The sequence below is a fragment of the Eschscholzia californica genome, unplaced genomic scaffold, assembly GCF_041429995.1.
Source record: "Eschscholzia californica isolate CP2 unplaced genomic scaffold, dmEscCali1.0.p SCAF_5, whole genome shotgun sequence".
NCBI lineage: Eukaryota > Viridiplantae > Streptophyta > Magnoliopsida > Ranunculales > Papaveraceae > Eschscholzia > Eschscholzia californica.
In genome coordinates, this window is record NW_028238472.1 from 17,449,782 (window position 1) to 17,463,824 (window position 14,043).

The following is a 14,043-nucleotide window of genomic DNA, read 5'->3' on the forward strand; positions in this document are numbered from 1 at the left end:
ATGTTTATTTCTAATCAACCAACCCCTTTCAACCAACACGAGTAAAAGTCAAAAAACCCAAGTTAGAGAGGAAATCATAAATCATAGACACTAATGCAACAACAACCAGTTTCTTCCTCACTTAAATTTTACTTGAGTCCGAAAAGTAGAGAGAGAAAGGTTATTGTTAAAGCTTGATCACAACTCAGCTCTAATGGCGAAAAAGCCTGACCATTAAGCACGTGGTTCAACTATGCCCGTTTTCTTCCTTTTATTTCGTCAAATGGTTAATGGATTCGGTCAAAATCAATCAGAAATTAAAAAAAAAATTAGTTGATGAACTTTCAAAGGTTAGTTAATTTCATTTCCCGATCCGTTCATCTCAATTTGTTTGATCTTTATTCTCAAATCTGATTTTTGTGTTGTTTTGTTATTCATTGTAGTACGTTTTGTATTTCGTCTACTTTGGACTCGTCGTGTATATGTCTTCTTATGCTGGTACAAATTTCTCTCTCTAGATCACACACACTCTCTAGATCACACACACAGACAAAAGTGTCTAGTAGATAACCAAATGGCTAGTACATAAAATAATTTCCGGTACACAAGAAAATTCCCAGTACAAATATGTCTCGTACATAATCAAATGGATAGTACATAGAACAATTCCCGGTACGTAAGAAAATTCCCAGTACAATCTGTCTAGTACATAACCAAATGGCCAGTACATAAAACAGTTCCCGATACACAAGATAATCCCAGTACAAACGTGTCCTGTAAATAAACAATTTCCGATACACAATAAGTTATCATATATCGTACAGTTAGAATGTTTTGTTAACCAAACCTGTACAGGGTATATTTCCTAATTTACTGTACATTCCAAAATGTGAGTACATTAGATTATGCACATTTCCAAATGTAGGTTGCAAACTTCTATACGGAGTACATTAGAAAATGTACTACACGTTTCAAAATGACATGAACCTACGGTTGAAGTTTCACCAAAACATAATTTTTCAACATATACATTTGTGTGCAATACACATGTCTATTAGTACATAAGTAAAAGTACAGTAAATGTTACAAAGTACAGTAAATTGTTTCACTAAAATAACTTATGTTTTGGAAGAAATGTATATGACATTTGATTATAAATGGAATGAAACTTGAAAAGGGGAATATAAATCTGGATATAAATCTGAAACTAGAAAAGAGGAATATAAATGGAATGAAAAATTTGACAAAAAATAATGCAACATCTATCCAAAAAAGAAAAAACTTTAAGATTTTAAGAAAATATCATACTTAAAACAAAAAAAAAAGTAGAAAATATTTAAAAAGAGGAACAAAAAAATATTTGTACAAAAAGAAAAAATTTATTTTAGACTTGAGAGAGAGAGAGAGAGATGGAGATGATGACGGCGGAGAATAGAATGTAGAGAGAGAAAGTGGAAAATAGAGTGTAGAGAGAGAGAAAGTGGAAAATAGAGTGTAGAGAGAGAGAAACGTGAAAAACCGGATTTATTGATGGCATTTTTGTAATTTCGGGTGGTAATTTATGTAATTAAGAGTAAAAGTTTCCCTAGTGTAGTAATTTCCACAATTACCTGATTTTTGGACCTGCCCCTCATTCGTTGTGTGCAGTGGGCATGCTTCTTGTTTTGGGGAAAAGAATGGGCTTTTTGCCCCCTCAATAAAGAACAATCACACAAAACACAAGAGATTTACGTGGTTCGGTTGGTGAGACTGACTCCACGACGCGATGATTTCCACTATGATAAACAAAGAAGTTACACAAGAGATTCGTGAGAGTTCGACACAGATATCTCCTAGGATTTTAGTTTATATAGACACTAAAATCCTAATCTCACCGCCTCACCGACTCTCTCTAAATCCGAAATACACATGGATACGCTAACACTAATAACCGACATAAGCCTAGCTCTGCATTTTCAGAGTCCAACTCTGCCTCGGAGCCCTGCTTCGCGTACCAATTCTGTCTCAGTAATCAACTCGGCTAACGGGTCTAAAATTTCGATTGGCGAGTCGTAAACCGGATTCGATATCAATCCATATTCCAGTCACTTTCAACCGTTAATATTTGGGATGACTATTGGATTCTCAATGCCCCGCCCCACCACTGTTACATAACCAATATAACTCCTCATTTAACAAGGTCTCACAACTCATCCAAAATAATCAATGGGACAATCATTTGCTTGATTGTACTTTTGACCAACATACGTATAATCTCATTAAAACAATAGACATCCAGGACATTGGTCAAGACTCTATTTGCTAGTCACTCTCTAAGTCAGGTAAATACGCAATGGAATCTAAGCATCACCATTTAGCTACTTCCCATCTCACATAAAAACAAACGTTGGAACGATGGAATTTTATCTGGAATATAAAACCATGTTCACATTAGTATTGTTCTTTGGAAATATTTTATTGGCACACTTCCAGTGCGACAGCGTATTGAAAAATTTATTGATAACCAGATCAATTGTCCATCTTGTAATTTAGCAGAATCTATTGAGCATGCTCTTCTCCGTTGCACATTTGCAAAGAATATTTAGTTCTTTTTTAATATTATATCCACTAACATTACATATATGGTTGACTGTATTCTACCTTTGAAAGAATTAGTTGAAATGGAATGCAATATACCACTCATTAATCGACTATCCTATGGTTTATTTGCAAAGCTCTATGTGAACGATGCTTTCATTTAACAATAAATCACACTCTCATGTCATCAATCAAATACTGGCTTTCCCAAGATGGAGTAACAACTTTGAATCTATTGAGAAATTGTCAATATCAAAGACTAAATGGAACCTCCCAATTAGACCATATATTAAAGTTAATACAAATGCTTCATTTACTAACATTAATGAACCAATTGGCATTAGCATTATTTTCATGATCATCAGGTCCATTATATTGCAGCTAAAACTTCATATCTTAGAGCACGAACCAGCGACGGAAGTGAAACCAAAACTATCCTTTTAGGAATACGTTGGCAGCAGAAAACAACTACAAGTACATCAACATTGAAAGTGATAACAAATGCTTACTCAACTTTTACAGGACGACCGGAAAGAAATCCAGTAGCAATCTCTCTCGCATCTTCGGAAGTTTAGAAAGCTTATTCCCCATTTTCACAACATCACATTCTCTCATATAAACAGATCTCAAAATGCACCAGTCGACAAGCTAACGAAATGGTCGAAGAGCAAAAAGAGCAATCGTATTTGGACAAGTGTCCCACACTTTGTATCTCATATGTATAACTACAGGACTTTTCGATATACTGATAATATTCTTGTTTTTGATATTGTCTTTTCGGAATCTCGGACCCTATGAAGGGCAATCTCTTATTTTCACACCTCTTGTCCTGTTAACCACGTAGGGCAGGCGGTAGAGAAGGGTTTGAGAACATATCCAATGCAAAATTCAAAAAAAAAAATCTCTTTTAGTATTATGTGTCTAGTTTCAATTAAGATTCTCCTTCTTAGGTGGTGAAAATGGAGATCCTTCATTCTTTTGTGTCTTCAATGCAAAACTTTAAAATTTATTTATTTACCTATGTGGTATGGTTATCTTTGTGAAGAAATAATTACTTATTTTAAAAATATATGAAAACTTGAAATCTATCGATCATATTCAAATATTGATGAGTGAGACAATTAGAGATATGTGAAGAGAATACTTTAAAAATAGAGTGTTCTCTATAGATATTTAACTACCTCCCCAATATCTCAGAGATTTAAATTGAGTTTTGCGTTGGAGATGCTCGGAGGTCAACAATATTATGAACATTTGGGATAGTTTCATGAGCAGTCTTTAGATTATATCCTTTTGTTTCCTCATCCAGTAAAGAATAAATCAGTCTCAAAATGTGGGATTTGAGATAGACATCATTCAATCATGGCTCAAACAAAAAAGGAAAGATATCATTTCTTAGGGATATTATGTTATTAAGATTACATTTTACTATATAAAACACCAAGGAAATTGTTTTTAACACTCTAAACTAAGGAAATAATCGGTCTCTCTTATAATCTCTCTGTCTCTTAACAATCACTCCAAAATAACATGTCACTTCTAGCTTCATCTCCATCTTCTGAACTTCCTCAACCTTCACCACCACCATCACAAGGCTTTGTTGATACTTTACATCACATTTTTTACCTAATATCTCTAAACAATCGTTACTTGATATTTACTTGTTTTATACTATGGATTATGTTTGTTTACTGCATTGGAAGAAAACAACATCAACAACAACAACAACAATATCAACAACAACGTAATCATTATCAACAACAATCAAGAAATTTAGGTGATCACCAACAACCACAACAACAACAACAACAAGTCGTTATTATTCTATCAAACGGTTACCCGGATCCTAGTAATAGTGGTGGTGTCGGTAGTGGTAGCGGTAGTGGTAGTGGTACTGGTGGTGGTGGTGGTGGTGGGATTGAGTTGTCTTCCTCTCTTGAGACTATTTTACCTTCAGAATTTAGATCAGACAAGATTACTGAATGCCCTATTTGCTTGGAGGATTTTCGACAAGCCGTGGATGTTGAAAAAGAAGAGGAGAAGAAGATATGTATGCTCCCTGAATGCAAACATGTATTTCATTTGGATTGCATTCGTCAATGGATTAGTACGGAAATTGGGTTTGTTCATACTTGTCCTGTTTGTCGTGCTCATATTTCTTAGTCATTTAGGTGATTTAATCTTGGTAAACTCAATGAGAATCTCATTGATTGTTTGATTTTGTTTTCTCTAAAAAAGTTGGATTCCTTTCCTTATTATGATGTAAACTTATCTGAGCATTTTTCAATATATTTGAGTAAAAATTCTTTACTTACAAGATCACAAAGATATTATGAGAGTTATTTCCCACATCACTCTAGTTTATGACCAGTTTTCGTTTGGCTACCTATCGTTTTGAGAAATATCCAGATGGCCCCCATTTTAAAGAACGGTTCTTCCAACCATCCTCTGAATATAATTTATTCGGGAGTGCTACAATGACAAAATCTTTGACAAAATTCTTGACTTAATGACTCATTTTCACTAAAAAGACAAAAGTTTTTCAAAGTTTAACTTTGATCTGGATCGTTCTTTTAACCGTGTGACCAGGGGCGTGGGAGAGGGGGTGCAAGAGGTGCCGTCGCACCGGGCCTCCCTCTCCCAAGGGGCCCCATCGTCCTAACTTGTAAAGGCGAATACAACTTATCCATAGATGGACTCTTCATATAAATTCGCATCCAATTATGAACATCTATTAGTGTGTAGCCTAACGGGTAACGGGTGTTCTTGTTAACTAGTGCGGGAGAGGTTGGAGGATCAAGTCTTCCCTAAAGCATATTTTTTTCAGACAATTTCCAAACTGAGTTCCGCTCCTCAAGTTGTTATGCTTCTTAGACGATTACAACTCACGAACATTAGTTAATATGTAGCCTTATTTTTACATCGAGAGAGGTCAGAGGTTTGATTACATCCAAGCATATTTTTACGTCGAATTGTTTTCCTCTTGGGTTCCAAGCACAATGATATTAATAGTTTCTTTGTCCTCGTGATGTTAGAAGTTCAGTTCCTCCTCGAAACTCTTATTTTGTCATTTTTTTCTTTGATTAAATAAAACTACAAAACGACAAAGAGAGTCGAACTTATATTTCACATTCTAAATAAAAGACACCGCCATATTGTAGAATGTTACTTGTCTCAAGAGAGGTGAAAATATCATAAAATTTGTAGAAATTTCACGTGTCATTTTTTTTATATTGTTATATTAGGGCCTCGACTAAAACTTCGCACCGGGCCCCTAAAATCTCAGCCACGCCACTGCGTGTGACTCATCAAATCAAAGATTTTGTTAAAGATCTTTGTACATTTAGCATTTCCCTAATTTTTCTGATTACGTTTTCAGTAAGGGTTATTTCTCATATGGCCCCCAACTTTGTGACCAGCTTCCTGCCTAGCCCCCTACTTTATCAACAATTCTCATATGGCTCCCTTTTTCAGTTACCGTTAACTTTCCATTACTCTCTCTCTCTCTTCCATCTTATCACCTCTCTCTGCCACATTATTGATCACGCCACATCATCGTCTTCCCCGGAAGGTTTCGTCGGCCGGCCAAATTTCCGGCCGACGACATTTAATTTTTTTTCTCTCTCTAAAAAAAATTATTCTCTCCTCTCTCTCTAAACACTCCGGCGAAAAGAAACCCTTCGCCAGAGTTCACGAACAGACCAGGGTCTGTTCTGATGAACAGACCTGGGTCTGTTCGTGAAGAACAAACCAAGTCTGTTTGTGAAGAACAGAACCAGATCTGTTTGTGAAGAACAGAACCAGATCTGTTTGTGAAGAACAGAACTAGATCTGGTTTGTTCGTGAAGAACAGAACCAGATCTGGTTTGTTCGTGAAGAATAGACCAAGAACTGGTCTGTTCGTGAACTCCGGCGAAGGGTTTTCCTTCGCTGGAGTCTTTAGAGAGAGAAAGAGGAAAGAAAAAAATATTTTTTAGAGAGAGAAAAAAAATTGAAGGTCGCCGGCCGGAAATTTTTCCGCCGACGACCCCTGCCGGTAAAGATGATGATGTGGCGTGATCAATGATGTGACAGACAGGTGATGAGATGGAGGAGAGAGAGTAACGGAAAAGTTAACGGTAACTGAAAAAGAGAGTCATACGGAAATTATTGATAAAGTAAGGGGCTGGGCAGGAAGTTGGTCACAAAGTTGGGGGTCATTTGGAAAATAACCCTTTCAATAGGCCAGCGTTTTGGGGAAATCAAAATAGTTTCTGGGGTGTGAAGACTTTGTCAAAATTTGGTCAACTTTAGTTCACCAATATATTTTCTAAATGTTTGGGGGAAAGCAAATTTTTGACCATTTCTTCTCCGTTCCAGCAAGGGTTATCGGAATGCAGCCACCACTATCATCACCGAAATCCGGCGACCATCATCATCACCAAAATCCGACCACCACCATCTTCACCAAAATCCGACCACCACCATCACAATTAATCTCACGAGGAAAATCAAACCCTAATTTCAGATTCTCATCGATTAAATTCTCAGCTAATGAGCGAACAAGTTCGTATTTTCGAGAACTAACTAGGATTTCGTTCATGACAGTAAGGATTTGATTAAGTGCTCGACCAATACTAGTACTGCTTGAGTAAGAAATGGGGCGATCTCCATTGCTGATTAACTGATTTGATTCATTGTTGATGTTGTTAAAGTGGGGTTTCAGAGAAAGAAAGTTCAAAGATTTTGGTGTTAGTTGGAAAGTGTAATGGGGTAGAGAGAGAGAGAGGATAATATTGAGGAGGTCAAGAGTACAGTAGAGAGAGAAACCTAATTACAAGTAATGAACATGTTCTCATCAAAAAAAAAGTAATGAACATGTAGAGATGACTTTCACTATATTTTCAACACTAGGGTTTCAAAGTTGTTGTCTTTTATTCTCTAACTTGACAAAAAAACAAGAATTAGAGAGAGAGAGGCTAGAGAGAGAGGAAGGGTTGACTCTGCTCAGAAATGGGTTGTCGACACATAAACCATATAACTTTAATCAAGAAATAACGCCCACGAAGATCTAGGAGAGGATTCACTCTCTATTCCTCTCTCTAAAAAGGGGAAAATAATTTGTTAAAATGGAGAAAGAAGAAGACTGGTTTAGAGAGAGAGAACCATTGAGTTTTATACCTACTGATAGGTGTTGAAATTTCCGAGTCATGAACGAATCGGATCAGTTTATGGGTAGTCAAGAAAAACAAACACAGTTCTTAATTTTCTGCCGGAAGTTGTATATAGATACAGGTATGTACATCTCATTTAGAAAATGGTAGTGGTTGTGGCCGGAGATGGTGGGCAGAAATGGTGACCGGAGTTGAAGATGATGAAGAAGAAGAGGAAGAAGCAATGTTAATTTCCCCTTAAAATTTGTTTCCCCATAAAATTTTTAAAATTTCACATATTCCCTTTAAAATTTCACACCCCGGAAACTATTTTGCTTTCCCCAAAGCGCTGGCCTTTCAATTATTTATCTATTTAGTTTCTTTTTTCTTCTTACTTTCTCTCTTTCTCTTTTAAATCTTTATCTTTCTTCAACTTCTCTTTTCTACCATTTTATTGTGTTACTAAGGGGACTATGTGGGTCATTTTATTGTGTTACTAGGTATAGTTCGAATTTGTCACATATCAACAATGAATTTAACCAAAAATTAAATGGTAATTAATTATTTAATTAGATAGATAAAAGTTTCTTTAAGATAGACTATTTTTGTTAAAAATATTTTGAAAAGAATAGATTCAGAGAGCTAATAAGACATTTTTTATGAGTTACTTTAAATTACGGAGAAAATGTTGGAAAGATTTTATTATTTAGAGTTTTTTCAAAAAAGAAATGGCTATAGATTATATGGGGGAGATTGATCGAAAGATAATTTTCCATTTGGCTCATAAATTTGAATCAGTTTTCCGCCTAGCCCCCATTTTAATGAAATACCTAGATAGCTCTTTTTGTGTTGCAAGTGCATTGAACGAAAAGTCATATTTGTTACTTTCCAAAAGTAAGTCTCTTTAATTTTTTTAATTTTCTTTTATCTCTCTTATCTTCATCTTGATCCTTATCATTTTATTATCTTCAACGCAAGTCATCGGCTAAGGGTGTCCGACAGTAGCCACTATCGACCGATAGACAATGTTATTTCCCCTTACTACAATGGATAATGTTGATGTTCAAGATCGAAGAGACTATTTTTTACCCTACCAATTGTGGATCTTCTTTTACCCTTTCTTTCTCTTAGTAATTGTCTTTCAAAGCTACCAACTTCGGATTTGTCTCTCTCAAATCCAAATCCAAATATTAGAGAGAAAAAAATCTTAGAAGATAAATTTCATAGATTGAATATCATTTGAGGTCGGTTGAGGAGTTCTCCTCTTAGTTTTTCTCGATGTCGGGTAACAAGTAAGGAATTTTGATGTTTGGGTTGGTTTTCTGTAGGATTTGAGATATAATACAAAAAAAGAACTTATGAAACCACATCATTTGGATCATGAACCTGAAGGTCCTCATCACTTAATAAACCTTTAATTGCAAGAACCTTCGTCCACCAGCCTTTGGTGCAGTGATTGGACACCCTCTTAAACCCATGAGGTTGTGGGATCGAGTCTTGCTTGAAGCAGTTTGTCATCAAGATTTATCCCATGTAATTTAGGCTATAAATAAAGTAAATAATGTAATAATTTGTCGGGCTTTATGCCTCTTTGTTGTTGGGCATTAGGCCTCTTTCATTCATGGTTTAAAGTAGACGTTTATCGTCTTTTCTTTTTTTTTGTAGAAATCAACAAGATTTTTTAGGGAGACTGAAACCCAAGTGGCTCGAACCCCTAACCTAGAGGATATTGAAACAAGTGTTTTACCACTCAACCGAGGGGTCTTTGACATATGCGGTTATCGTGCTTATTACATCTTCATGATGTATCAATGCCTTGTAACAACTAACGTAGATCTTAGTTCCCTTCGATCCTAAAGCCTGTTACTTAGCACATCATGCAGTTTTCTCAGCTTCTCTATTATGCCCCCCATTTAGTTCTGTTTAAAATAGCCTAAACTAGCTTTTAGCGTGTTTTTAAGTGCTTAATTCAAAAACAACAACTCATTTTCGTTGCATTTACATCATTGTTAAGTTAAATTTGAAAAAATATATAAATAAATCCTTGCATCTTTGATCACCACCACCACATCATCACATCCGTCAAAACTCCACCACCGCCTCATTTGATTTTCTCATCGATGAAAGGAAAAAAAATGAACTCTTGTTTTAACAGTCTGTTTGGATTAGGGAGTGACTTTACTAATGAGGGGTTGGGCAAAAGGCCCAATGCTTGACCCAAAACAAGAAGCATGTCCACTGCAGGAAAAGAATAAAGGGCAGGTCCAATGGTCAGGAGGTCGGGGTGCAATTTCCGAAACACCCTTCTTCTTTTCAAAATTTACGAAACGGTCATCGAAAAATTCCAGGGAAACTCGAAAACTTCTGGAAAATAACCTGACACGCCTCCCATCAGACAGTGTACTTTCCATAAATTTACAAAATTACCACCGAAAAATTCCCGGGAAATGCGAAAATTTTTGAAAAATAGTCTGACGCACCTGACATCAAACCTTGTACTTTCCACAAATTTACAGAATTGCCACAAAATTTACCAACTTGCTATTTTCGTTCTTTTTTCCAGATTTATTTCTTAATTCTTTTTATTTTCTCCCACACATATTTCTCTCTCCAATTTTTTAAATTTCTCTCTCCAATCTCAAAATTTCGTTTTTTTTTTTTCTAGATTTATTTCTTATCTCTTTCCAATCTCAACAAATTTCTTCATTTTTGGTAGTTTTTCAATGATTTGTACAAGGAAATTTTCTTGTGTACCGGGAATTATTTATTATACTGGCCATTTTTTGGATATATACTACACATTTTTGTACTGGGAATTTTCTTGTGTACCGGGAATTGTTCTGTGTGCTGGCCATTTGGTTATGTACTTGACTTTTTTGTTCTGGGAATTTTCTTGTGTATAGGGAATTGTTCTGTGTACAAGCCATTGGTTATGTACTAGACATTTTTGTAGTGGGAATTTTTTTGTGTACCGGGAATTGTTCTGTGTACTCGCCATTTGATTATGTACTAGACATTTTTGTGCTGAGAATTTTCTTGTGCACCAGGAATTGTTCAGTGTACTGGCCATTTGGTTCAGTACTGGACACTTTTGAACTAGGAATTTTCTTCTGTACCGGGGATGGTACTGTGCACTGGCCATTTGGTTATGTACTTTGATATTTTTAGACATGAAGAAGATAAAATGTGAAACAAATCAGAATGATGAAGAAGAAAAATAAGAACATAAATCTTTTAGAGAGAGAAAGACAGAAAACTTTGATGTTTTTAGAGATTGAAAGAGATGAAGAAGATAAAATGTGAAACAAAATAAGAATGATGAACATCCAAAAATAAAAACATAAAACTTTTAGAGAGAGAAAGAACAGAAAATTTATGTTTTTAGAGATTGAAAGAGATGAAGAAGATAAAATGTGAAATAAAATAAGAATGATGAAGAAGATTTTTGGATGTATAAATAAGAAGAAAGGAGTTGAAAGAAAATATAATGGGAGGGATCCAAAAAAATTGGCTGAAATTTCGTCAAAAAATGGCGTCATTTTTGAATTCTCAAAAAATCTGAATGTTTCTCTGACATTACGTCATGTACGGGGAATTAATTGCTTCGTTGTCATCTGTCAGATTGTCAGAAAACACGGAAATTTCCCGTGGAAGAGTAAAAGAGGGATAAATAATATAAAACCCAGAAAAATGTGAGTTGTCCTGCCAATTTGAACTGGGTTCTCATTTTTCTTTTGGGTTGAGGGTAAGGCTTATTTACCCTCAATTTTTTGGGCCTCTCACTCAAAAATCCCTTTACTAATTGGGGCATCTTTCCCGCTTAAAAGATAACAACAATGGTGCTTCTGTTTCTCTCTCCCTCCCTTCCAACGGTCTGTTGTTCAATTTCTCCGAACCCTAATCCTAAGTCCCTTCATTTTTCTTCTTCTTCTTGTTCTTCTCATCCTCCGCAATATCAACTCAAATTTCGTACTTCTTACCGAGAAAATCTTCGTTACTTGAAAACCCTAGGAATCATTTCAGACAAGAGCAGAAAAGTCTTTTCTGCAGAAACCCTAGATAAATTTCTATCAATCGTAAATTACCTTAAATCCAAGGGTTTCTCCGATTCCCACATCCAAAAACTTTCCTTCTTCTGCCCCAAATTCTTCTCCTCTGATATCAATACCACTGATTTCGATCCCGTTTTCGATTTCTTAACCAACGATCTCTCTGCATCTGTTGATGAATCGTCTGCCTTAATTCTAAAATGCCCTGATATTCTCTTCTCCAATGTTAATTTCTGTTTGAAGCCTACTCTTCTTTTTCTCAGAGAATTAGGGTTAGAAAATCTGAACTCACCAACTTCTCTCAATGCTCATTTACTCAACACTAGGGTAGGAAAACTTGTAACCAAAATTAGGTTTTTAGAAAGCCTAGGGTTTTCTAATGAAGAATCAAGAAGAGTTTGTGCTAGATTACCAGCTATTTTTGGTTACAGTATTGATAATAATTTGATGCCAAAGTTTGAATATTTAATTGGGGAAATGGATAGAAGTGTTGAAGAATTGAAGAATTTTCCACAATATTTTGCATTTAGTTTAGAGAAAAGAATTGTTCCAAGACATTTGCACTTAAAAGAGAGGAAAATTCGAATTCCTTTGCATAAGATGTTGTTATGGAGTGATCAAAAGTTTTATACAAAATGGAAGTGAAAATTAGGTATGGAATTTAATCGTCGAGTCTTGAATTATATTCTGTTTCAAGTTCAATTATATTTGATTGTTCTTGTTTTTCTCTTTGTGCATAACAAAATTTAGTTGCAGTTGTACGTGTTGTAATAAAAATTGTATGGGTTGATCTTAGTTTTCGAAGAGAAGAATAGCTTTGATCTTATGTTTGTTAGAGCAAAAATGCTAGGAGACTAATTAGTAATTGGATTTTATGTTTGTTGACACCCTTTGTTTGTTAAGACCCAAGCCCTAGCAGTTACTGATATTGTTCCCGATTTTGCCACCCAGGCGTAAGCCCGGTGGGTACAAGTTTTGTTCGTGGTGAAGGCTACAAGAACCCACCCAAAAGCTTGAGCTTGCCTCAATAGCCCGGGCTTAGGATGCTTCCCATGTGGGACAATAATGTTATATGTTTAGTTGAGGAAATCATTTTGTGAGGGAAGAAGAATTAAGAACAGAAATAGTAAAGAAATTATCGTAGAAGAGTCTTTGGTGGGATTCATACAACGGCTATTGTAGGCCCTTTTTAGCACACAAGAAGCAAGAAAATAGCTTCTATTTTTTTTCGAAGGAATTTAGATTAGGTTAACTTTCCTTACTGGTCAATGAATCAGGTTTCTGGTCATTCTTTTCTGCTTAGTTATTTCAGAAGTTCTCTCTAGGTACTTCACAGTGCTCATTTACAACTTCAAGGATGGAAAAAAGAAAAAGATGAAACCCGTTTACTACCTTGCAGTACACATACGCCTACATGAACCTAGATTGTGCCACAGATAATTGTTTTTACAAAAGAAACCTAATAGTGAGGACTGTAACATGAATAAGATATTTCAGAAAGAAAGATCAAAACAAACCCGATAATGAGAAAGGTTCCCTGGGGTTATATTATCGGGTGGGTTGGACTTGGTTTTGAGGCTGCATAGGTACGACTAGTTTTTGGTGAAGTATGGTCTTCGGCTTGGGTGAGTGTGAGGCTCCAAGCCTTAGCAGTTGTCGATATTGTCCCCGTTTTTGCCACCATACGGGGTACGAGGTTTTGTTCTTGGCGAAGGCTCTAGGAGCCCCCCAAAAAGGCCTCGACACTTACCAAGCTTGAGCGTACACCGATAGCCCAGGATGCAGACACTCTCGTGAGCGATGTGGGACTATCACAACCCCCACCTTCTGCGAAGAGTCGTCCTCGGCTCTGATACCACTTGTGATGCCCCAAACCTTAGCAGTTGTCGATATTGTCCCCGCTTTAGACACCTCACACAGGTACGAGGTTTTGTTCTGTGATAATCTCACATCGCTCACGAGAGTGTCCGCATCCTGGACTATAGGTGTACGCTCAAGCTTGGTAAGTGTTGAGGCCTTTTGGGGGGGGGGGGGGGGGGGGGGGGGGGTTCTAGAGCCTCCGCCAAGAACAAAACTTCGTACCTGAGCGTGGTGGCAAAAGCGGGGATAATATCGACAACTGATAAGGCTTGGGGCGTCACAGTGAGGGTGGCTTAGAAGGATCATAGTGCCTTTGCCCTTGCTGAACAACACCTAGGGGAGTTCTTATAGAACTGGAACAGTATGTGATGAAGCTCAGTGGGTTCAGCAAAGTAGCTAACATGGAGTATCGACTCCCATAAACAGATAGCAGAATTAGTTCTGGA

At 36.4% G+C, this 14,043-nt stretch overlaps 2 protein-coding genes across 3 annotated transcripts in view; one reads left to right on the forward strand and one right to left on the reverse strand.

Annotated features, from left to right (window-relative positions):
• LOC147537553 (uncharacterized) overlaps positions 1-14,043 on the reverse strand; it is an 84,173-nt gene that overhangs the window by 20,721 nt on the left and 49,409 nt on the right. The gene's annotated exons all lie outside the window — the stretch shown is intronic.
• On the forward strand, positions 11,480-12,532 carry LOC147537554 (Mitochondrial transcription termination factor family protein). The gene has a single exon (XM_086639415.1). It carries the CDS (start codon positions 11,525-11,527, stop codon positions 12,380-12,382), a length of 858 nt encoding a protein of 285 aa, XP_086495541.1. The 5' UTR covers positions 11,480-11,524; the 3' UTR covers positions 12,383-12,532.